At 35.5% G+C, this 26,657-nt stretch overlaps 1 protein-coding gene across 2 annotated transcripts in view; it reads left to right on the forward strand.

The window, feature by feature from the left end:
* The first annotated feature begins 11,395 nt into the window (after nucleotides 1-11,395).
* The window catches only part of MYEF2 (myelin expression factor 2), a 34,256-nt gene continuing 18,994 nt past the window's right edge, over nucleotides 11,396-26,657 (forward strand). For both annotated transcript variants that reach the window (XM_045900135.3, XM_045900137.3), the window contains exons 1-9: nucleotides 11,396-11,663; nucleotides 17,306-17,514; nucleotides 18,744-18,796; nucleotides 19,989-19,996; nucleotides 20,102-20,195; nucleotides 23,808-23,999; nucleotides 24,702-24,855; nucleotides 25,391-25,440; nucleotides 25,561-25,624. In XM_045900135.3, coding sequence (XP_045756091.1) covers nucleotides 11,503-11,663; nucleotides 17,306-17,514; nucleotides 18,744-18,796; nucleotides 19,989-19,996; nucleotides 20,102-20,195; nucleotides 23,808-23,999; nucleotides 24,702-24,855; nucleotides 25,391-25,440; nucleotides 25,561-25,624 — 985 coding nt within the window. In that variant the 5' untranslated portion in view covers nucleotides 11,396-11,502. The remainder of the gene's footprint in view (nucleotides 11,664-17,305; nucleotides 17,515-18,743; nucleotides 18,797-19,988; nucleotides 19,997-20,101; nucleotides 20,196-23,807; nucleotides 24,000-24,701; nucleotides 24,856-25,390; nucleotides 25,441-25,560; nucleotides 25,625-26,657) is intronic.

A 26,657-nucleotide genomic window follows, 5' to 3' on the forward strand; every position in this document is an offset into this window, starting at 1 on the left:
CATCCAAAGCTAAGTGGTGTGTTCTCTTATACAATGTGCATTATGTAATTGATCCCATTTGCCTTTTCTCTTAGTTACCAGGGATGTCCAAGTTAAATTAACAGCTAAAAATTAGTAACTGTGTAAAATATTAAGGCCTTTATATTTGTGTTTTTTCTCTATTGCCTTGACTACACAATTTTGTTTTCTCAGGTATTGGTATATTGGTATATTATTTTCTTTTCATTATCTGTTTTTTTTTAAAGATTTATTTATTTATTTATTTGAGACAGAGAGAATGAGAGAGAGAACATGAGAAGGGGGAGGGTCAGAGGGAGAAGCAGACTCCCTGCCGAGCAGGGAGCCCGATGCGGGACTCTATCCTGGGACTCCAGGATCATGACCTGAGCCGAAGGCAGTCGCTTAGCCAACTGAACCACCCAGGTGCTCTCATTATCTGTTTTAATGTGTGTCCTATATAAATGTCCTTACAAAATCAGAAAAGAAGTAAAGAAATTAAAAGAAAGTAAATAAATACATTTATTTTTCTACTTTTTGGCCAAAAATGTTGACTACTGTGTGGGTATAGGTTAGTTGTTCTATAAGTTTGTTTTTAACAAGATACTAAAATATAGAGAAAACAATCATATAGTTAGCTATGAAGAGTATAATTTATTATGACTACATAAATGTTAAGCTAGCAGAAGAAATTTTTAACTTATATGACTACAGATCAGCTTTATTTCAAAACATTTTGTTTCTCTGTTTCTCTTTCTATATCCTAAATAGTGTCCTTTATATGAGTAGGACTTTTCTTCTGTCAGAGAGCAGAAGTGTTGATTATCTAACTTGCTGGAAGATGTGGCAACTACAGAAATTTGAAGAACAAGACAGCCCCACTCTTATGAGCATACTTCAGAATAAGAGTGTCATAAAGGAACTAAAAGCAAGAATTTCTAACAAGCTGGCTCAGGATTCTTTTCAGAGGAAAATTTTGCTTGCTGTGAATTCTTGCCACCCTGGCTCTGGCTGACTTCTTGCTCTCAAGCTTTCTATGGTGGGATCATCTCTTGAACTTATTAGGCCAACATGTTACCTTTAGCTTTTCATGGAAATCTACATCTTGTCTGGCTGAAGTTTGATTATTCTTTCTAAACTAAAATGTCTTAAATGTAGCTGGGTCTTTTTATTTGAAATGTTGCTATTTACTAAAATATTGAACTCTAAAAAATGTATTAAAGACAAATATAAATAATTTTTGTTATAAACATCAAAAAATTAATCCAATGCTTATTTGGCTTTAGATGGTATGAGATAATTAGCTATATCCAAACATCACCTGTTTATCTTTAAAAAATGCATTTTTATTCTGAGTGTCATTTTTAGTTACACATGCCCTTTTCTCACATGAGTGGTTTTAATTTTTTTGGAATGTTAAGATTGATTAAAATACAGTAAGAAATATATGCCCTCTACCTGAAAAAATATGCAGGAAATTCTGCTCACAACTCAGAGCATTCATGAGCCCTTGGAAGTCCATTCCTATAATCCCAAAGTAATCCAGGGAACGATCTAAAAATTTCCGCAAAAATGAATGGTCCATGGTCTTGTTCTCAGTTTTGCAACTAAAAATTGACTGGCTTAAAGTCCTGTATTTTTTTTTTAAAGATTTATTTATTTATTTGACAGAGAGAGACACAGCGAGAGCAGGAACACAAGCGGGGGGAGTGTGAGAGGGAGAAGCAGGCTCTCTGCTGAGGAGGGAGCCCTATGCGGGACTTGATCCCAGGACCCTGGGATCATGACCTGAGCTGAAGGCAGACGCTTAATGACTGAGCCACCCAGGTGCCCCAAAGTCCTGTATTTTTTTTAAGCACCATATTAGTTTTCTATTTTCTTTCCTTGGAGTTCTTTCTCTAGGTCATTTTACCATCTGATCTCTAGAGAGTAGCCAATGCTGAATATGCTGACATAGGATTAGAGTGTACAGTAATAGATTGATTAGATTTGGTTAGAAAATGATGTGGGATTTTTGTCAACAGTGAAGAAATTATCTAAAGTAAGCGGACTCATAAGTGAATTGAGCATAATGACACTTCAGTGTAGATAATGATCTAATGTTGGTCTGTTTGATGAGTACCATTGAAAATGAGATGTTTTGTTTTGCTGGTAAACTTTTCTGTAAAGAAAAAATGTGCTAAATGCTTCAGTTCAGAGTGATCTATTTGAATGAAGTTTCATTTAATTGGCTTTAATTTACAGCCCATAAGCCTTAAATTGTTTCATTTAAAGTGTACCTCAAGCCCTCTACTATATTTACAGTTGAATCTGCTGAGTATGATAGGATACGTTGGGCACAATCTCCACAAATGTGTGAGCAATAAACATGGTATAATATATGTAATTGGTTTATTTTATTGGGTTAAAGAAACAAAGAAACAAAAGGAGTGTATTTTGCTCCAGTGTATGTTTCTGTAATATGAATCAGTTAATATATAATTGGCAAATAAGTATGTCAATAGAACGTGGAAATCAATTGGTTTATATAAAGTTTTCCTCATACATTAGGGTTTGACTACCAAGTGAAAGCAGCTTAACCGCAAGTCCACACTAACACAGCAGAATGCAGAAAAGTGTGGAGGAAACAGTCCTATACACATGCCCATTCATTCCTTCTTACTCTCAGCTCGGTTTGGCCACGTGCTCTGTCTTGAAAAGGCATACTTATTTGTTCTTCCTGATCTTTGTGCATTTGTCCCTATTTTCATAATTCAACCTTCCTTTACACTTTTTCTATCATTCTTTCCTAACTAAAAATTTTCTTGTGAGGTTCTAGATATATTGCAATGTGTATTTTTAACTTGTATTTTTAACTGCGCTAGATTTTCATTTTTTATAAATCTTTTTGTGGTGTTCTGGTTGTGAAAATGAATGGGTTTTATATTTTTCCCCCAACATGATTTTTTTCTCCTAAATATTTTCAGTTATTTTTTTTAATTGAGTAGGCTTTACTTTTTATTTTTTGGTGGGGGGAGCAGAGGGAGAGAGAGAATCTTAAGCAGGCTCCACACCCAGTACAGAGCCGGTTGTGGGGCTCCATCTCACGACCCTGAGATCATGACCTGGGCCCAAATCAAGTCTGATGCTTAACTGACTGAGCCACCCAGGCACCCAAGTGGGCTTTATTTTTTAGAGCAGTTTTAGTATTACAGAAAAATGGATCAGAAAGTACAGAAAGGTCCCATATACTTCCTCTCCCCGTGCCCCACAGTTTCATCTATTATTAACATATTGCATTAGTATGGTGCATTTGTTACAACTGGTAAACCAATATTGATACATTATTATTAACTAAAGTCCATAGTTTAGAGTTCATCTTTGTGTTGTTCAGTTCTATGGGTTTTGACAAATGCTTAATGTCATCCATCCACCATTATAGTATTATAATAGTTTTACTTCTTTAAATATCTGGTGCTCCACTTACTTATTTCCTCCCCTCCCTTTCCACCCACCTAAAACATGAACCTCTAGAAACCATTGATCTTTTTACTGTTTCTATAGCTTTGTCTTTTCTAGAATTGTATGTATGGAGTCATATAGACTCTGTTACTTTTTCAGACTAGCTTTTTTCACTTAACAAAATGCATTTAAGGTTCCCCCGTGACTTTTCATGACTTGATAGCTCATTTCTTATTTATTTATTTATTTATTTATTTATTTAATTTGAGAGAGAGAGAGAGAGTGAGCAAGAAAGAGCACAAGCCAGAAGAGAAGCAGAAGGAGAGGGAGAAGCAGACTTCCTGCTGAGCAAGGAGCCTGATGTCAGACTCAGTCCCCGGACCCTGGATCATGACCTGAGCTCAAGGCAGATGCTTAACCAACTGAGCCACCCAGGCACCCTCATTTTTTTAATTGCCTAACAACATTTCACTGCATGAATATACCACAGTTTAGCCATTCACTTATTGAAGAACATCTTGGTTGCTTCCAATTTTTGAAAATTATGAATAAAAATGCTATAAACATTCATGTACAGGTTTTTGTGTGAACATAAATTTTCAACTCATTTTGGTAAATACCTAAGAGTTCGATTGCTGGGTTGAATAGTAAGATTATGTTTAGCTTTGTAAGAAACCGCCATACTGCCCTTCAAAGTGACTATATCATTTTACATTCCTACCAACAATGAATGAGAGTTCCTGTTGCTTCATGTTTTTTATCAGCATTTGGTATTGTCAACGTTCAGATTCTAGCCATTTTAATGGCTGTATCATGGTATCTCATTGTTTTAATTCTCAATTCTCTAATGATATAAGACATGGAACATCTAATGCTTATTTTCCATCTTTGTATCTTCTTTGGTGAGGTGTCTGTTCAGAGCTTTTTTCACTTTTTAATTGGGTTGTTTGCTTCCTTATCATTGAGTTTTATATATTTTGGATATATGTCCTTTATTAGATATGTGTTTTGCCAAGATTTATCCCAGTTTGTCTTTTCACTTTTTTAAGTGCTAGTTATTTTCAGGGGATAATTTTGTAGAACAAGATTTGTTCCCCCCCCCCCGAAATGTGTGCATTGTTAAAGAAGAAACACTTGCATACTTGATATCAGATTTCTACAACTAAGCTAGCCAAATAAAACTCACACTTCTCATATTCTAAGTAAAACTAAACTGCATGAGTGTTTAGTCACTTTAGGCAACTATAGAAGATAACTAGAAAGGCCTACATATGGGCCTTCTCTTTCAATACTACCTAAAAAATCAGTAAAATAAGTTGAAGTTAGTGACTAGTGCATAAAAGAATACTTGAAAGTATGAAAATTTTAAGGAGAAACTATAAACCTTGTGCTCGCTTTGGCAGCACATATACTAAAAAAAAAAAGGAAAAACTATAAACCTAGTGTTTTGAGGACTGATTAATTTTAATAATTTTTACATAATCTTTTTCTATATAGTAGTTCTTATTTGACTATTCTTAGATGATGCTCAAGCAATAAACAGTTGGGAAGAATAAGGTCTGATTTTTCAGAAATATTTTTGACACTGGTTTCTAGAAATATTAGGAGTCTAGATGTGGAAATCTAGGTTGATTACTTACAAAGACCTACATTTCCTCAATGACTTTAGGACTATCAGAACAATGACCTTGACAGTACTACCATGCAGTTTCCTTAATAATCTGAAAGATAGCTCAAGGCACTCACAATTGAGATTTGCTGATGAAGTCAAAAGATCGCTATAAGTTATAAGTATTTTTACATATTTACATATTTAACCTTATTTAGAGGCACAGACATTCCTAAATTCAACAGATACAATGAATGAATAGATGAATAAAAAAATGGATATAGTAATTCTTTCTTTTGTTTTGGGGCACCTCAGAATGTATGCTAAATGGCTTAGACACTGTGTCAAATATTATCAGTTGATACCCAGCACCATCCTTACCCTTCTCCCTGTATGAGATATTTCTCAGATTCTGTGGCCAGCAGTATTCCAACCTAAATTCTACCAATGAGAGGCACTGGTGTAAAGTTTAAGAGGAGGAAAAGAAAAAAAATCACTAATCTCACTAAACTTATAGTTACCAGCAAGAGGCAGATGAGGTGTTATACCAGCAGTTTTGGGGTGTTAGGAAGCTCTGAGACTTACTTTGCTGCTACAGGCACAAAGATCATTGGTGATAGATTCTCCATGATTCCTGCTCTTTCTGATTTTTCAAACCCTAGCAATAGCTCCTAGACCTTTTTTCCCCCCAGCCCTAATTATTGTGTAAACCTCTAAGTCTTTGTGCATTAAATCTTACATGAAATATCTACCGTGTTTGGTTGGGTATTGGCTAATATTTTTAGCATGTTTAGTTTGTGAATGGAAATGTAATGACATGAAATCACTCTAGCTTACCATTCTGTAATACACTATGAAAAAACGTACCACATTTGTATACTACTGAAAAACCATTACTTCCAACAAACTAGGCTCATAAGCAGCCATCAGGAAGTTATTTTTCTCCCCAAATAAGAAGTTTGGGTACAGGCAGTCTGGGAGTTTTACAATGGCTCTGTAAGGTCATATGGGTTTCAGTCTCCTATTTTTCTGATCTGTCATCCTTAGCTGTAGCTTTTATCCTCATTCCTATTCTCTCATGGTTTCCAAAGGGATACTCCACCCTCTAGCCTCACAGGAAAGAAAGAAGGTGAAGAACTTGTTAAGAAAGACCCTCTGGAATCCCTAGTGTATTTCTCCTTACAGCTTCTTAGAGTTGTGTTCCAAGGCCACTCCCAGTATTTTAGCTGGGCACATTGCTACTCTAAACAAAACTGTGGTTCTGTCAGTAAGGAAAAAAGGGAGAATAAATACCAGATAGGAAATTTGTAGTGTTCTAGACCTTAAAGCAAAGGAGCAAACAAAAACCAATGTAAATGATGTCTTCAGAAAAAACCATTTTAAAAGTAGTGTTGCGTGACTACAGTGTAGAAGAAACTATTGAAGCAACTCAGTCATTTCAATAAAAATACTGATCATCAGGATTAAGTTCAGCTGTATATAAGAGAAAGACTCTAAATAGTAACAATTTAATCAGGATAGAAATTTATTTCCTCCTCTCGAAATCAGTTTTGGGTGGGAATGTGAGGGTTGTTACTGTGGCTATCTAATGATGGGCTGATTAATCTATTAGTCTATTTTCCTGTTCCATCATCCTCAGCACTTAGTTTCCAATCACAAGGTTACTTCATGGTCAAACACAGTTGCTATTGCTACAGACATCATTTCTTCATTTCAAGTCAGCCCACAGAAGAAGGCAAGGGAGGACAAAAGGGCCATTCTTCCAGTTAAGTCAGTTCTTTCTAAGGAACCTCCTATTTGGTCTTCACAACATTTCCCCTTATATTTTCCTGGTCAGAGCATAGTCACTGGTCATGCAGAGCTGCAAGTGAGGCTAGGGGATAGGGGCTTTTATAAATAAATTTAAATAAATTTCTTTTATCAATCAAGAAGAGGAATATGGATTATGTTAGTTGTTATCTCTATCACCAGGATTTATAGGATTATCTTCAAATATGCAGGACAGCATGAGGATTGAATCTTACTCATCACTGTAAGAAATCTATTTTCTCTTCCAAATGCTGTAGTTGAAAATTGAGAATAATAGTTCTAAAAAAGGTAATTATTTAAATGAATAACAATATTTGTTATAATCATTTTCATTAATACTCTTTAGGACTAAACCTAGAATAATTAAAAATATTACCATACAATACCCATTGCCTTGAACAGAGGAAGCCCAGTTCATGGGATTATTAAAGAATAGGGAGCAACTATTCCTATAGGCAGGAAAGCAGAGCAGAGACCTTGGAAATTGGCTCTCCTGATCCACCTTTTAGTGGAGTCACTGGGGTGAGATTGAGGAAAAAGCAGGGTGATTTAAGAAATTAGAAAGTGGACAAAAATTGAGACAAAAGAAATGTCTAGGAGTTATAGGAGTCTTTAGTCTTCAGAGAAAAAAATGTCCAAATATTGCTTACAAAAATCAAAATTAAATCTGTTATTGGGTGATGACCCTGGCATTGTAAAGTTGAAAAATGAAACAGTTATCTAAGGAATTCAAGCAAAACCCTTTGCATTATCTGAATTATTTGAATAATTGAGGTGAAAGTGGCATTTCTGCTTGGATTATTCAGATAATTGCCTTAATTCCAAGATTCATTTTGTTGGTAGAGACCTTTCCTTAGGATGTATTTTTAGAATGCTAAATGTGAAAAATTAGACTTCTAAATTAAGCAGAGCAATGGAATGAGGGAGGGTGAGAGGAGAGAGAGAGAAACAATGAGAGAGGGGAGGGGAGAGAGAGAGAGAGAGAGAGAAATATAAGTAGTTCATTGTCAGAATAAATCCATACTTTTCCCCCATACTTTTTCTAATGACAATAACTGACATCCACTTTTTCATCATAGAATGAACTTCCATGATGAAAAAAGGAACTATATATGGATCTCAGATTTGACCCATAGTATTTCTTAAAGCTATAAATTCCTTTTTGGGTTTCAATTCTTTAAATTGTGGAAAATTAGTGGTTCCAAATTCAGCCATTTAATTTCATAAAGCCAAGCAAATTGACTTAAAAATCATACTATACTTTCTGTTTGACTTCATATTGTTGGTATTTGCCTTCAATTCTTAAAAAAAATTAAAAGGATAATCATACCTAAGTTGACACTCCATTCTCTTCTTTGGTAACAGAACCCTGGGCAGTGAGCCCAGCTGAGAAATTATTTGCCCACCTTCCCTATAGCTGAGTGTGTCCTATTATTAAGTTTTTACCCATGATGGGAGTGTTGTTTGAGACTTCTGGATAGGATCCCTCTTTTCTGGACTGCTTCTGCCCTCCAATGAGGACAAGATGCCTAGATTTCGAGTAGCCATTTTGGGCCATAGGGCAACCCTAAGAATTGGAAGCCACACACAAGGATGGTGAAAGATTTAGAAGGAACCTGAGCCAAAGATGACCATACCTGCTCTATGATGCCTACTTCTGCACTGCTTTTACTTAATGAAGTAGTAACTTCTATTTTGTTTAAGACACTATTATTTCTAGTCTTTATTACTAGCAGGTGAACACAATTCCTCAATAATACACATATTAAAGTATTTATTGAAAATATTTTGGAATTTTAGGGTTAAATTTCCAGATATGTATAATAGCCTCTTTCAGTCCACCCCTCCCTTCACACACACCTCCCCCCCCTCCCCAATTTGTAAGAAAGAAAACTAAGTGGTTCTGTGAAGTTGTACCAGTTATACGTTTTGGGCAGTTGCAAATAATAACATTTGCAGTGGGAATTGTGAGAAGATAAAAACTAAAGCATTACTCAAGATTTTTCAGTATGTATAAATAGACTTAAAAAAAAAAGCAGAAGGAAAGAAGGAAGGACAACACAGAAATAGAATGTAGTAATAGAATGTTAATATCAATTTTTTATTTTTAGCAGATTTAGCTAAGTATAATATTGATAGCAAGAGAGGAAGGAAACATTTATAGAGCAATCTGATGGAGTAGTATTAATCATTTTCTCTTTAGAAGCTGCCCCAATTCTCCCCATCTTTTAAAGATCCAGCTCTCCATGAAATGCTCACCAATCCCTCTGCAGTAATTAACCTTTGCCCTTCGTTGCATTTATTAGGGCCAGGACAAAGTTACAGTACGGGAAGTATTTGTCTTAGGCACAACATTTTAAGGGGTGCCAAAAAGCTCAGCAATCAAGAAAAATATTTTGATGGAATATTTTAATTAGCACACTACAGCAAGCAGATCAGTCTCTTGGTAAGTAAAATTTTTTGTAAATAAAATTTTAATTATGCTTCACATTTATCTCTGCTATAGCACTCAAATAGTACTTTTTATAAATGTTCTCTCCCAACAGTGTTATATGCATTTTCATATTCCTCATGTGCCTACTATTCTGTTTTAAGCGTAAAGATCTCTTAAAACATATTAAATTCCATCTATTGAAAGATTTTGCAAGAATATACTGTATCAGGGACAGCAGGATTACATTTTCATCATTAAATTCAACTATAGCAAAAGAATAATAGAAGGTGATGAATGTTTTGGAAGTACTTATAATTCAGTTCTATGGGAAAATCACTTAACTTCTTTTTGACTAAAACCCTGCTCAGCCTGGAGAGATAGGGAATTGTACTACTACTTTATTTTCATATAGCACTTTGCCCTACATAAAGTGCTTTCTTTTAATTCTCATCTTAACCCTGTAAAGTAGGTATTATCATCCTTATTTATTACAGAAAGATTGAGAAGTTAAGTGACTTGCCCAAGAAGTTACAGGCAGAAGTGGCAGAGCTGGGGTTCTAACCCAGGTTTTCTGTGTCAAAATCCAATGCCTTTCTGCTTTTCCAAATGCTAAGTCTTGGGATTGACCGAGGAGAAGTAACTCATGCAGCAACTACAACAGCATGTGTTGCGTTTATGAAATAAAGTCAGTAGCACCCAAAAGAGCAGTATGTTACCAAGTGTATTCCTCAGGACTAAAACTTCTGATTTTTATGTGTGTATGTTTGCTGAAGTAGCTCAACTCTTCTGTTCCAAGGTATTTTTTTTTGCTGAGGGAAGAAATCTACATAATTAAAATGTCAAAGAACGGGGGAAAAATGAGGAAATTATGTATTACTTGAGTATTAGTTTCTAACTACCACTTTAGCACTAATGTGTGTGTGATATTCTGCAAAGCATGTAAACCATATGTGTTTGCTTCTTTATTAAAAGGAGCATTTGGGAAGGTCTTTAAACTTTTCAGCTGACAAAGGTTATTTATTTATTTTTTAAGATTTTATTTATTTATTTATTTGAGACCGAGAGAATGAGAGACAGCATGAGGGGGAGGAGGGTCAGAGGGAGAAGCAGACTCCTGCTGAGCAGGGAGCCGCATGCAGGACTCGATCCCGGGACTCCAGGATCATGACCTGAGCCGAAGGCAGTCGCTTAACCAACTGAGCCACCCAGGCGCCCCGACAAAGGTTATTTAAATGTGAAATATTATTACAGTATTCAGGAGTTAGGAGTTGATTAAGTTTAATGGGTTACTTTTTCATATTTAGGGGAAAAATCTAGGACTATATTTTAAAACTCCATATGGTAATTAAATTTGTTTGAAAGCCTATTAACTTAACTGCTTCAAATATAATTTTCATCAACCTAAATACAACTCCAAACCAAAACGTCCATTATCGGCCAGTCTAGTAGAAGATTTCTTATTAAAATTATAGATTCTCCTCATTGATTGCTGCCCAGAGAATTCAAACACTTCAGTCTTCTTTTTGTAAGCTGATAGCGGAGTTCTAAAGGAAAGCCTCCTTCTTAAGAACAACCAGAATTCAAAGAAATTCAAAGCTATTCATTTTGGTGAATTGCAACCTGTCATCAATAACTTATTTATTGAATGTCCACAGGGTGCCTAGGCATTGAAGTGGCAAGTGATTTATTTGCATTATTCAAAGGATTTCTAAGGGGAGCCTGAAGATTTGCAGACGTCTTTAAAGATGCAAAGTGTATGTGCTTCTTTTAATTTAAACTGCCCCTACCAGGAATGAGTTGAATAGTCTGGGTTTCAGAGCCCTAGGGATTTCTAGCACTCAGAGCCGACTTTTGTAAGCGAAGACCCCACTGGGTGCCAAGCGACATGGGGCTGGTGGTCAGAACATGGCCCCACTGGGGTCTTCCGGACAAGTCAAGCCCTCCCCGGGCTCAAGTAGGGCGGACTGCGGCCATGGCGGCCCTGACCCGCCGCCACCCCATCCCTCCCCTCCTACCCCTCCACTCCCACCCCCCATATCAGGCTCACTCCCTCTCCCAGTCTCCGAGCTCCGACCGGTTCTCGCGAGATCCGGGCAACTGAGCGCTCGGGGCCTTTTCAAATCGGGATCCGTTACCGCTTTCCCGGCCGCCGCCATTGTAGCGCTCGGAGCCCCTGAGCGCAGGCGGCGGAGGCGGAGGCAGCGGTAGCGGGATGGCGGACGCCGACAAGCCCGAGGTGCCCGGGACCGCCGGCGACGACAGTCCGCATCAGCAGCCCGTGGAGCAGCCGGGCGAGCCGCGGCGAGAACCGCACCCGCCGGAGCCGGAGAAGCAGCCGCCGCAGCACAGCAGCAGCTCCAATGGCGTTAAAATGTATTGTCTTTTTCTCTGGGGACCGGGGCGGTGTGTGTGGGGGCGGGGAGTCGGCCTGTGGCGGGGGGGGGCGAAGCCGTCCTGGGCCTCGGTGAGGGATAACCGCCCCCGGGCCGTGGGCGGCGGGAGGAGCAGGTGCACGCCGGGCCGCTCCCGGGCCTTACGCTCCCGCCCCATGCGGGGGGAGCCCGGCTGTGAGCCCGGCGCGGACGCCCCCCCCGTTTCCAAACCGAGACTGCGGGTCACCCCTTCTTCCCAGACTTCAGCTGGAGAACCTTGGAGCAAAGCTCCGCGGCCGCCTTGGTCTGCAGGAAAATGGTCCCTCTTTTAAAGCCCAGTACTGTAGTTAGTGTTCATCACTAGGGAGTAACTAGGGATGACATCATCGGGCATTTCCTCTTAACTACCGAGAACGTATTTAAAAGGAATATTCCCCCTTCTCCCGGCCTCATTCTGAGCTTTATAAGTTCAGCGTTTATTGTTGCTTTCCAAAGTATATGTTAATTTCTGAACTGATACATGCCGAGAGGAAGTTTAATAATGTGCTGTTAGCCTGAATCCATTGTTTTATTCTTGAACTGGTAAGAGGCTATTCTGAAAGGGAAATGTGCGTGGAAATCTTGCTCCGCCCCACTCCCGCCCCTCAAATGTTTAAGTCGTGCAGGTTATTTTTAAAGAACTCATCGTGTGATGGTTTGTTCTTAATTTTGGTAAATTGGTAAAATAAGATTTTTTTTTAATTGAAGAAAGCCCGCTACTTTTAAGATTGCCCCGGTCATCAGTGCTTATAAAGGATTTAGTTGACTTGAATCCATAATTTCTAGTTATAAGAAAATATTATGCTCCCCATTGTTCTTGTTATGTAGGGGATATGAATCAGGCATTCTTTTGCATGTGCCCAGCTCTTTAAACTTGAAGTTGAAAGTATGTTAATAATTTAGCCAAAACATCCTTTTCCTTCTCTCAGTTATGCTTCAGAGTAGAAAGCAGTGAACATATGGTCACACTAAAATAGGAAAGAGAAATGTTCTTTTGTATAAAATGTGTAAAGCAGTAGGGTAAGACCTGGACTAGTTTGTGTAGGGGTTGAGTGCAGATAAGGTAGCTGTCCCAGCTCAATTATGACACTTGTTCTCAGTTGGGTTTGAATAGCATAAGTTGCATCTAGGCAGAATAGAGGTGCAGGTATAAGAGATTCAACCTCAGTGGAATTTGTTCTTAGGTGCAAAGTGGTGCACCTCAGTAACTGAGCTGCTGGAAAGTGAGCACTTTCTATCATGCCTGCAAAAATGTTGGCTGTCTGGGATTTGGCATCATAAATTCGAATAAAAAGCATTGCAATGCTAAACTTAAAAAATGTGCCTTTTGTTTATATCTAAAATGGGCTTGCCACCCTTTTCTCCTGAACAAAAAGTACAGCCTTGAATTACAGAGAGAAGCCCTACATACTTGGGTATGGTTAGTATAATAGTGGCAGTACAGGTAAAGCTGGCATCTAAACCTCCCAGAACTAAAAGTCTCTAATCCCTTTTAAAGTCTCATTTTGGTTTACCTGGACAGGAGAGGACAGAGGTGGGAAAAGAATGTCTTTCACTTCCAATTGAAGATGAAGAGAATATAAAGTCAAGAAATTAAGAAATGTTACTAGTAAATACAAATGAAGATTCTTTCGTATTGCTTATAATTCATCTCTTGCCCTTCCTCTTTTCCCAAAAGTTGAGTAAAGATGCAAATTTACTCTCAAGGGTTTCTTGTACTGTCAATTCCATAAGAACCATAATATATAGTGGTCCAGCATGGGTCACTCATACTGAATAACTAGGGACATTTACCTGCATCAACCTAACAACCTTTTTTTGACTCTAAGAACCAACAGGAGTAGTTAATAATCCAACACATAACCCTTGAGTTGATTACCATATAGTTTTAAGGATAAGAATTCACAGAGATTATAAAAGTTACCAAATATTGCCTTACTTAGAAGTGAACAGAGTGCCACTTACAAAGATTGAAATGACTTTTCTGAGGTTAATCCATAGTCATTGAGGATGGAGACCACCATGTCTTATTCATCTTTGTATCCTCAAGGCCTTTACTTTAAAAGGCCCAGGAAATTTGTTTAAGAAATGCAGATGTGAATTTTTGTGATCATGAAACTTAGGCACAGAGGATTTCATGGGCATGTTCACATCTTTTGACAAGAAATCAAAGGTGTTTTCCTAGGCTTCGTCTTTTTGTGTATGCCAAAATGTTTGTATTCCAACTCTCCTTTTCTTAAGTGACAAGGAGGAAAAATAGCAGTATTGTTACAACTCTTTATTAGTTCTGTGTGATTAAGTAACACCGTATATAGAGATTGAGAGTTACATTAGGGTATAAAATATTGTGTAAAATATTAAGCATTGAAGCAAGGTGAAGTGTTTGAAGTAGAGTAGTATTTTTTTTTTTTTTTAAATCATATTGGGAGTAAAGAAGGGAACTGTGCTTAATTTTAGATCTCATACTATAGCACTGTTTTTAAAATCATATTAAAACTGTGTTTCCTTACTTGATGTTGAGTATTGATTTTTCAGAATTTTATATTATAATTTGGGTAGGCATAATTCCATCTTAAGAGTAGATAACATTGGGTGGGAGGATGGGTTAGCCTGGTGGTGGGTATTGAGGAGGGCACATTCTGCATGGAGCACTGGGTGTTGTGCACAAACAATGAATCATGGAACACTTCATCTAAAACTAATGTTGTAATGTATGGGGATTAACATAAGAATAAAAAAATTAAAAAAAAAAAAGAGTAGATAACATTTTCGTCACTTAAAATCGTCACAGTCTTTATTTCCAGTACATTAAGAAGGGGGTTTGTTTAAATGAATAGTTTGGGCATTATTACATGGAATTCTGGATATAGTGCCAATATTTGATATTATGTAGCATCATTTCTCTAATAAGAGTTTTCACATGTATCTTAACTGTCTATCCCATCGTGTATTTATGGCATAAAAAGAGATGAGGAATTGAATAATTAAAGCTTAGTTTCTTAATAATCAGACCATACCTCTAGCCACTAAACTGATCTGCCTTCCATAGATAATTTATGCATTGTAGATGAGCAGTGTAGCAGTATTTTTAATATGCTGCTAATTGGGAAAAACTTGAAGTAATTGCTCTCTCTGGTCATTGTTGGAATAAACATTTTAGAGAGGGTATCCTACCCTACCTAATATTGCTTTATTATTAATGGAATTATCAGATTGTTGTAAGCAAACGCAACATTCATATAAAAATAGAAGAACATAGCATTTCAGAACCTTGTGCCGTTTTCATAATTGGTTTCATCCAGGAAGAAAATAGGTAGGAGAAGGCGCATTGAGCTAGAGACTATATAGATGTCTGCTTACCTGAACAGAGAGTTAGTTATTTTATAAAGACATTCATTGAATTCAGTCTACTATGTAAATGAGCTCTTTGGGGGGTTAAAAAGAAGAGTTCCTGTATCTACTGTACTCAGAAACCAGAGAAAAGGCCTCTGTACCTTTTGGCTGCTTCTTGCCATTTTCAGAAGTGGCACACTGTTCAGACAGGTAGGTACTTGGTGGAGTTGGACAGCTGTGAAGACCACTTCTAGGCTGTGCCATTTCTGGTGAGAGAAGATGTTGGACAGGAAAGGTGCCCCTTTCGAGGTCTGAAGAGGTGGCAGAGCAAGTTTGGCCCTTAATGTCTCTTCCTTGATTTTAGCAGTTTTTCTGGCAGACAGCAGTACCATCTGTGCTCAGATTAGGATGGGTTCTTAATTGACTGTTCATGCATTCAAAAATTAATATTTATTGAGTGACATGGTATGTGCAGTCACAATGCTAGATGCTGCTCATAGCAAAGCAGATAGTTTTTGTTCTTACAGAATTTTACATAGTATGTTTATGGCTGTGTTGTTACCTGTTCAGAAAAGTAGTGCCTAGAAAGTTCAGTATATCATGGAACAGATGACCACAATAAGTGTGTGTGGAGCACTACAGTGTGTAGATTCCCACAGTTGGTTGGCTTAGAAGATAAATTAGAGCGTGGATTATGAAGCCCGTTTTGTTGTTAGAATACGCCAGAGGCTTTAAAAGATTTGGATTTCTGAATGTCATTCCCAGAGATTTTTATTAGTATATGTTTGTGGAAAATTACTTTATTTATTTATATTTTTAGAGAGGGGGAGAGAGAGAGCCTGGGGGGAGGGGCAGCGCATATGGGGAGGGGCAGAGGGAGAGGGAAAGAAGGATTCCTAAGGGCCCCACACCCAATGCGGAGCCAGATGCAGGGCTCTGAGATCATGACCTGAGCGGAAATAAAGAGTCGGATGCTTAACCAGCCGAGCCACCTGGGCACCGCTTGGAAAATTACTTTAAATTGAAGTTTTAATTAAATAGTTTTAGATTCACTAGAATAATTAGTGATTTAAAAGAAATCTATTGTTATTTCTTCTGTAAAAAAAGATTTTTTAAAAAGTAATTTTTTAAAAATTGCATTTTTACAATACATACCCAGATTTTTATCTGTAAGATTTACTTTAAGCATATATTTACATGTTATGGATGGTTGGTGGGTAGCATCATATAGTTGCATTATGATTGCAGTCTTATAAATTAAATATTTTTCCAGTTAGGGTCTCATTAAAAAGTAGATTTATAAAATTCTGATTTGTGTTGCCTTTATGTACTGCTTCCCATCTCCACTCCCACTCCATCCCACCTTCTAGGTAATAACTACCAGTAAAAATTGTATGATTCTATGAGGTACCCTATCCTAGTTTATAAGTTAATACACAGAAAATATCGAGTATGAAAATATTAGTATACCTTATCAATTAATTACATTGATCAAAATTGGGAATAGAGGGCGCCTGGGTGGCTCAGTTGGTTAAGCGACTGCCTTCGGCTCAGGTCATGATCCCAGGGTCCTGGGATCGAGTCCCACATTGGGCTCCCAGCTCGGCGGGAAGCCTGCTTCTCCCTCTCCCACTCCCCCTGCTTGTGTTCCTGCTCTTGCTGTCTCTGTCTCTGTCAAACAAATAAATAAAATCTTAAAAAAAAAAAAAAAAAATTGGGAATAGAAAAAATTTACAAGTCATATGGGAATGTATGCATATATAGATAATGTAACTATGTATTTTAGTTATGTTTTTAAGCAAGGAGGAGAAAAGTTATGTGACGAAACTATTAACCTTAAGGAGATGGAACTTTTTTCAGGGTATCCTTTTGCAAATTAATTCTTTATAGAGTTCTGATTGAAGCTTCTTTAAAGAAGGCAGTTATATCTATTGTAGGAATAAAATCACCCGTTTTCCCCTCTTGCTAGGTTCTAATAATATTTATTAAGTAGTATGATGGGAAAAGCTGGGAGACTGGATGCTGCAGCTATTTAATATGGAAAAAAAGGACGATTGTTAAATGAGAAGTTTGGTAAGATGCCCAAATCCTTGCTTTGAAATGGCACTGGGTAATTTCAAAGCAAGCAAGCTGACTCTTCAGCTGCTTTGCTAAGGTATAACTTAATGGAGAGTTTTGTGAAGTGATAAATATAAAATATTTATGTAATGTAGGCTTCTATTATTAGAAACATGACTGAGGTTTTCTTCTTGTTTTGTTTTTAATTCATAGGGAGAATGATGAATCAGTCAAAGAAGATAAATCTGAATTAAAAGAAAAATCTTCAGGAAATAAGAAGGCCAATAGATTTCATCCTTATTCAAAAGACAAGAATTCAGGCACTGGAGAAAAGAAGGGTCCAAATCGGAACAGAGTTTTCATTAGCAACATCCCATATGACATGAAATGGCAAGCTATTAAAGATCTAATGAGAGAAAAAGGTAACCATCCCTGATAAACCCACTGTTGGATAATCTTCATATAGAAGGGGGAGGGAACTAAGTAAAAGTTTTTTATTCCCTTGAGCCACACAGACTCAAAAAATTGATTTTTGTTTATTTCTTGACGTGAATTAATCTTTTCCTTCTCTTTCACTTGACACAATTTCATTACAAAGTCATATGGATAAATGAAGTTTTTTTTTCCCATTTTAGTGGTATAGTAGTGAGCCAGCATATGCATGCCACCAAGAACTTTGTTAAAGTGATTGCTTTGTCTAGTTGAAGTTTTTATAGATTTTTAAAGGACTATTGCATTAGTTAAGCAATACATTTAGCGTGTTAAAGTATGAATAATAAGGTCTGATTATTTTTTTCCAAAAGCTGTTTTGTTATTATCTTGGTGGAGTCTGGAATCTGGCTGTGGAGTTCATTTTGTTTGCATTGTCATGAATGCCATGATGCTGTCTCTGCAGTTCTATATTAAAATTGCGTTACTGCTGTTGCAGTTTTGTTTTTAGAATAACCTGAAAACCTTCATTTTATATACATGGTTGGTTTTGGGGAAAAATAATTTTAATATTTGATCTTGTAAAAGTTAGTTTTGTTATCTCTTGAAAAATTGAGTTTCAACAGTCCTGCAAACTATGTACTTGGCTTTGAGGCTGATCTCTTCTAATAAATAAAAAAAAAAAATTTGCATTGGTGTATCTGTTGTAAGGTGACAACTATTTGATTGGTTTTATTCATTGACTTTATTTAGAAAGTGTGTGGCTTGCTGTGAAGCATGACTTGTAAATTTAGTTTACTGATGGCAAATATGATTGAAGACATTCAGGTAGAAAGTCACCTTAAAACAGCTGTTGTGTGTAGGCGACCAAAGTTATTTGAAAAGTGTTAATGTTGATGTTTTTAATATGATAGGCTAAGGGACCATTTGTATGTATATGTGCATTTGTTCACCAACTATATCATGCTGGCCAAAATATGATCTGTAGTATGAATTAGGTTAATATGGTTGTTAGCTTTTTTTAGAGAACGTGGATGATGTACATTTCAGAAAATTAGTTAAATTTACATAGCCATTGATAGGAGGTATGTTGGTCTGGTTTTGATTGTTGGTGAATAATAGGTGCTTTTCTGTAGAGTTGTGCACAGGTGTGCAGTAAAGCAAGATATTGGTGTTTAAATGTATTGTTTCTTGGTATCTTCCTTTTGTATGTCTTATGTAGTTGGTGAGGTTACATACGTGGAGCTCTTTAAGGATGCGGAAGGAAAATCAAGGGTAAGTGCTGTGGGCAATATCTGCTTGAGGTTTAAAAGTTCCTCAGCAGTTTACTTTTTTGTATAATATTTGTACCAGTTTTTGGAAACTTAAGTTTCATTTTGTTTTACTTTATTATGCAAGCTTTGAGGCTTTATACTAGCAAGTCTGACACTTATCCAAACCAAACTAGCTGCCTGGAAGGGATGGGTTTCATAAAGGGCATTCACTTTTCTAATGCTCTAAGGTAATGCTTCTTCTTAGCCAATAGATTTTAAAAAGGATTTTTTTTGTTGTGTTTTGATGTCTTCAAGGATATTTTAAAAGTTACTGAATTGATAATATTCCCTCAGAGTTCTGTGAGAAGCCCATAGCTTAAAGGTGTTAATTCAGAATGTATGTTTGAAACTTATATTGAAGAACTTAATTTGGTAGCCTGAAGACTACATAAGAGGCAGGGCTCTGACCAATTGGTATGAATGACATTGATGATTAAATTGACATAGAAGGAATTGGTTGATAGTAGATTTTGATTTTTAGCAACAAGAAAGCAATACACTGAAGAATACAATGGAAAGCTTTTAAAAGTGTTAAATTATATTGCAAAAACCAGTTGGGTGCATGAGGAAAGCTTTGTCATCACATTCAAATGGCACTTCAGTAATAATGACAATTATTTTTAAATGGTTCTGTGAATTTCTTTAGCATAGGTGATTTTTTTATGTACTTAAACTGGATGCTGTTAAATTGTGTGCAGCCAGTTTTCTCTAATAGAGAATGAGGTTATTTCCTATTTTGATTTTAATAAAATTGAAAGATAAACATAAAATTTGCGCATCATACATCTTTTGAAAATACTCATAACAGTATAAGAATAGGTATGTTGAAACCTTCAGTTATTTCCTTGAGTTGCTTTTGACTGAATTTGTGCAATGATGCTACTCAGTTTTAATTTAAAGAAGAGTCTTCTAAGAGTAAATATTTGCTTCAAGATTGTTAAATGCTAGATTTTACTGTCTTAAATAGATAGATTTAAACATTGACAGAAAATTTGTGGTCACTTGCCTATTATGTTCTGGAAGTGTAAAAGACAAAATGTAATTGTATTATTGATTGCTTTTAATGACTTAAATATTACATCTGCTGTTAACTTCGTCTACTGATCTAAAACTTTTTTTCTTTTGCATATATTGACAAATCTACCTGGATATAGGGTTGTGGGTAAGAATTTTTTTTTTAAAGTATCTTAAGTCAAATTTAAACTTCTGATTGGGAAAAAGAAAACTTAGTAAATAAACATTTCCTATAAATTTTTTCCCCATTAAGTGTGGTTGAATTCAAAGATGAAGAATTTGTAAAGAAAGCACTAGAAACTATGAACAAATATGATCTTAGTGGAAGACCCCTGAATATTAAAGAGGTAAGATTTCTTATATTTGGAATAATTTAAACTTTTGAATGTAAGGACATGTTTTCTTTGATTTTCATCTTTGGGGATGTATTTCTCTGACTACAACTTTTTTTTTTTAACATAGATGCTTATCAAAGCTTTATATAATTGATTATAGTTTTGCTTGTACATGGTTTCCGATTTGCCTTTAAGCAGTTTTATATATTTGATTTGTTGTAAGTTATTATAAGCAGAGGTACATGATTTAAAAAATTTCAGATATTTGAAGATGGCGAACTTTTAGGTGCTGACTTTATTTGGTGTAGACATTTTCAGTTTTTAGATTGTGTTGCTTAATTTGAGAAATATAATAGATATTCTTGTAGTTGATAATAAAAGGTTGCTTAATAATGCAAATACCTTATGGCTTTGAATAAGATTGACACTCACTTTTAATTAAAATTACCTTGAAACTGTGCCAGATTAAAATTTAAGAAAACTTATGAATCAGTTAGTGAAATTTGTAATTGGAACTTGGAAACCCCTAAAGTGGAGCTATTCCCGTTGTATGGAACTGTAGCAGTATAAATCCGTTGAAAAAAGAATGATCAGAAGATAGATAAAAAACTATTTATACTTTGACCTTGGTAATGATTAGCTTGAACAGAAGTCATTCTCATGTCTTCCTTTAGTTCATATTGTTACTCTTATCTGAATAGTTGGATCACAGACCAGTTACGTATATATTTTTGCTAAAGTCTGTATTACAAATGATTGAGATTGTATGTTAGGACCCCGATGAGTCTCCACCAGCAAGGTTGCAAGTCAATGGTAGTAGAGCATTACTGTGGGTCACAGTTTAATTTGATATAGTAATGATTTGAGTCCCACCTCTATCATTTTCTAACTCTGTAACTAGGCATGTTACTTATTCTCTAAACCTCAGTAATTATAATAGTACTAATGATAGGATTCACCTGATAGGGTTTTTATGAGGATTAAATGAGATAACATGGTAAAGAATTCAGGCTCTGGTATCAGATAATCTGTGACTCAGGGCAAATTACTTACCTTTAATTACTTAACAAATTGCCTAACTCTAATTACTCTCTATTTCTTTGTTTCCTTATCACTGAAATGGGAATAATATTAGAAGCTATCTGATAGTTGTTTTTTTTTTTTTTAAAGATTTTATTTATTTATTTGACAGAGAGAGACACAGCGAGAGAGGGAACACAAGTAGGGGGAGTGGGAGAGGGAGAAGCAGGCTCCCCGCAGAGCAGGGAGCCCGATGTGGGACTCGATCCCAGGACCCTGGGATCATGACCTGAGCTGAAGGCAGTCGCTTAACCAACTGAGCCACCCAGGCGCCCGAAGCTATCTGATAGTTTTATAAGGACTCAGAGAGTTAATATATATAAAGCATTTGATAAATGTTAGCTACTATGATTGTGATGTTATTATATTAAGTACTTAGCACAGTGCTCAAAATATTAAATAACTACACAATAAATGTTAGCTGTAATAATAATTGATTGTTGTTATTCCTGTCCAAGGTGGGAATGTTACTGGTTGTTGGTGTCTTGATCCGGAGTATGAGGTGATAATAGTTTAAAATTAAAGGCCATGCCACCAACAAATACAAGTTATCCCAAATCCCTTTATTGGAGACAGCTTCTGAATTCCTCTAATTCTGTTTGAGTCTGGGGGTTCTTTCATTCTTTATTTTTCTTTTTTAATATTTTGACTGGGAAGTGGAGAATTAGTAGAGAAAGTTTAGACTGTTGTAGTCTATGCCAGCCATTTATGTGGTGGTTTTTATGCTAAAAGGTCAAGCCCATGTTGTTTGTTATTTTAAGTTTTAGCACATCATAGATCCTCAGTGATATTTCAGAGACCCTAATATAGAGTTATATGATCCAAATTGATGTAGGATACTTCCATTTTAAACTTTTTTTAAGAGAGAAAAATAACCGAGTTTGGCTTAGCTGAATGAAGAGGTATTCTTTATTCAGTTAGCTTTTTTGGATTAATATCATAAAGGTCCCTTTTCTGGGAATATCTAATTTACAGAGATGTGGCTGAGCTCAGGGCTAAAACTACTAGTGAGAAAATACTAAGGAAAATATATTTCCAGTATTCCTTACCAGATATTAGAATTGTATTTTTTCATTATATTAAATGGGGGTTAGTAGCAGTTAAAAGCTTATAGGCCCTCTAATAGCAATAGCTGGTAGTGACTGGCAGGCTGTCATCCAAGGGGAAAAGAGGAATAAAAATCATGTTACATAGTGGTTAATTTGTTTTAGATAAATTGTATTTTATATATGTTTTATGTATTTTATATGTGTATGTATATATTTTTGTGTGTACACATATTTATATATATGTGAAATATAAAGAGAGAAATATAAGAATATGCTTTATTAATGTTAAGATGTTAAGGACAATCAGCCTATCTTAATAGTTTATGAAGCACCTCTCCTATCCCTCCTCCTCTCCCCATAGGTAACCACTGTCTTAAATTTTGCATTTGTACAAGTTTTTGAAGCTTTAGTTAGACCTGAAGCATTTATTATTTATTAACTTAAAAATTTTATAGCATTTTTGAAAACATGTATTTCTTTACTTCTGTATTTCTTTTTATTTTTTCATGGTGAGGAAATACTTTGGAAGCTGGTATACCTTTATTCTTGCATTTACTTTTTCACCTTCTATCCTCCCAGCCTTCCTAGAGAATTTCTTAAGGTTATCCAACTTTCTTTTTATTAGTATCCCTAGACTGAGACCAGCAGAGCAGATTTGATGGTTACATTTATCATTTTCATTTGGTATTGCAGATGATAGTCTATCAATGTGTTTATGTGTTTTTTTGTTTGTTTTTTGCATTCCACCTAGTGAGATGAGTGAGAAGTACGTTCAAATTCACTTTTTTAGTTTTGCTTAAAGGTAGAATATTTCTGTTATAAAGTTAATGAACTTAATGAAAAGCACTGTTTATTATTCTTCACTTGGACACTTAGCCTTTCTTTATCATTCCCCCACCTCTTCGTCTTTGGTAATAATCAATTGTCAGATCATAATCATTGTTGAGGAAGAAAAAAGGTTGGAAAGTGGGTAATTATATTTTGTTTAGGAATGAAATTTACACATTATAAAAGTTCCCCTTTACCCCAATATTCCTGGGTTTTATAACAGTCTGTTCCACTGTTGCAAAGCTTTGAATAAGTCTGATTTGGCATTGCCTTGGGCATCCAGTGGTGAGAATTCACCATTACTGCATTTCGGAAAGAAAAGAGTCAACAGTAAGTATTTTGTTCCTCTTGAATTATGTATATTTATGTGTTGTGTCATATATTTGTACACTAGTATGAGGGCAAAATTAAACTAATTTCAAGTTCTTAAGTGACTTTAGTGATTGGAAAGAGGTATTTAATTGACACCCCTGGAGACTGAAATCTTTTGTCTGTCCACAGGTTTTTATGGGACTGAATTCCTTGGATAAGAAAAAAAGCTCACTCTTCAAGAGAGCCAATAATTTGAGCCAGTTGGGATAGCTACTGTAGAATTTGAAGTTGTTATTTTAATGATACAGATTTATTGATGTGTCTAGTGGTATTTAACATTCAATGTGTGTTATAGGATCCTGATGGAGAAAATGCTCGTAGGGCATTGCAACGAACAGGAGGATCATTTCCAGGAGGACATGTACCCGATATGGGATCAGGGTTGATGAATTTACCACCTTCCATTCTCAATAATCCAAACATTCCTCCTGAGGTTATCAGTAATTTGCAGGCTGGTAGACTTGGTTCCACAATTTTTGTTGCTAATGTAAGTTTAAGCTTTAGTTTAAATTTTGTCATTCAGTATTTAATTCTAATCATAAGATTATTAAATTAGATGAATGGGTTGTAGGTTTATAGAACATTTTGCTTATTTTTAACTAAAGTAAGTGGAACAGTAATTATTGTAAACTTGAACCCAGTTTAAGTCTATATATGTAAGATTAGGGTGTAAATATGAGTAGGATTCTTTAAAAGAGAACTGTGGAATTTATAAATACCTAAGCAGTTCTTGAAGATATTTACTTGCATTATATGTGATTTTTGTTCATATTGGGAAATGGATTTCTTTCTTTAGCTTTGTTATTTGATATTTGTGAATGTGCACGTTGTAGTTGGTTTGCCATTTGTTCAAAGCTTTTGAAAGTCAGTGATACCAACAATACTTTCCAAAATCTGAATTTCTCTCAGTAAAAATAGATGTGCAAGTTTCAAATGTATAAAACAGGATTGGGCAGTTGAGAGACTATTTTGGGAATTAAAAAAAAATTCAGGAGAAGGAACAATGTAGATGTAGCTTAATTGATTTTAAATAACTGAAGATGTTTTTACTTGAATATTCTTGATGCACTGTCTAACAAGAAGTATACTTCTTTATAGTTTTGACAGTTTAGAAAAGATTTGTTTGTATTATTTATAAATGGGAAGAAGGGTTTATTAGGTATGTAACTTTATATAATTTTATGTTAAGCTTGACTTCAAAGTTGGTTGGAAGAAGCTAAAGGAGGTGTTCAGCATAGCTGGAACTGTAAAGCGGGCAGATATTAAAGAAGACAAAGATGGCAAGAGCAGAGGAATGGGCACAGTCACTTTTGAACAAGCAATTGAAGCAGTTCAAGCAATTTGTATCCTGATTTACACTTTAGCATTATTTAATAAGGTTGAAGAAGCTTGATACCATTTTGTGGGGGTCATGGAATTTAAGGTTGCCTGGCTTAGAAATGTGTATTAGACTTTAGTCTCCAGCACATAAAACCTTTACTATGTCCAAGTACTAAAGTCACTCTTGAAACTTGAATTAGCTATGCATAAGCCTGGTATGAACTTCTTTCTACTTTCTCTTCCTGCCACAACTAATTGTATGTATATCTGCTGTTGACAGTTACTGTAATCCATTGTACATTAATGCAGTTGCTTTAAATGAAGCCTTGTTAATTTCCTTTATTCAGTGGTTGAATTAGATTATATTTTATTTATAAAGTAAAACTGTAAAGCAAAGAATTCAAGATTTTTCTTTGAGTATATGGAAGAGACTAATACAAATAAGTACAGTAGTAAGATGTTAAAATTATAGAGGTAGTCTGACTCTAAGATTATTCAAAATGTGTGTTCAAGTATAATTTTATAGTCTTAACTGAGTTTCCTTGACTGAACCAACAGCTATGTTCAATGGGCAGTTTTTGTTTGATAGACCTATGCATGTGAAAATGGTGAGTTCCTATATATCACTTCAACCCTCCAACCTCTTCAAATCTTTTATCTGCTCTCCTCTGCATTACAGATCCTTTCAGTTATGAATTAACCATATAATAAACTTTTTTTGCAATTAGGATGACAAGTCTGTCCCTCATGAAGACTACCGTTCACATGATAGTAAAACACCACAGTTACCACGTAAGTAAAAGTTATTATTAGAAACAGTGCAGACTATTTGTTTTTCAATTTTATTATATGCTAAGCAGAACTCTTTTATTTTTGTGCCTATATCGCACATTGCCCTCAGTTTAGGGTTAGTTTTAGGAGTTATGGAGATAGGTTGTCATGTTGATGAGGAAGAGTGAAAAGATAAGTATGTACCATTTTTTTTGGTGTTTTTCCTGGTTATACTAGCCATACATACTAAAAAAAAAATTGGTAAGTTCATATACATGAAGGGAAGAGGAGTCCTTTTAATTTTACCACAAGTAGACTCCATTATAACATTTTTGTGTATCGTTCCTAGCCTTTCTTTATATGTATATTTTTTTTACATAGTTGAGTACTACCATATAAATAATTTTGTATTTTTTTGTGTGTGTTTAACATTAATAAGCAGTATTCCATGTTGAAAATTCTTTCCAAGTATTTTTATTAGGTGTATAATACTCTATCATATAGATGCTCCATAATTATTTCGGTGTATAATAGTCTACGTATAGATGCTCCATAATTACTTTGCAGTTATGTTTGGTATATTTGTTTTAACTTTTTCTCTTTAATTATCAACAGAGTAATTCATGTCTTTGTATACAAATATTTGGTATGTTTTTTATTTCCTTCAAGTAGATATACAGGTTCTCAGGTATGCTCATTGATCAGTATTATCAAATTGTTTTCCAAATGATTATAACACAGTGTAATGTACTTAACATCTTTGTCTCAATGCTCCATCTGCAAAATGAGGATGCTAATAGCGCTTTTATCATGGGTCCGGCATGAGTGTTGCATGAGTTAATATATGTAAAGCACTTAGAACAGTTCTGGTATAATGTACATACTCAAAAATACTAGCTCTTGTTCTTACTATTTTACTATACCGTCTCTGGTTTTTATTAAAGTTTTTTAATCATAGAATATTTTAAATATACAGACAAAAATAAAATACTTTTGTAGTTATCACAGGCCATATTTGTTTTAGATGAGTTTTCTTTAAGTAAAATTTTACAGA

The sequence above is a fragment of the Mirounga angustirostris genome, unplaced genomic scaffold (genome assembly GCF_029215605.1).
Source record: "Mirounga angustirostris isolate CCGP_5_RB_7025 unplaced genomic scaffold, mMirAng1.0.hap1 SCAF_9, whole genome shotgun sequence".
NCBI classification, from domain to species: Eukaryota; Metazoa; Chordata; class Mammalia; order Carnivora; family Phocidae; genus Mirounga; species Mirounga angustirostris.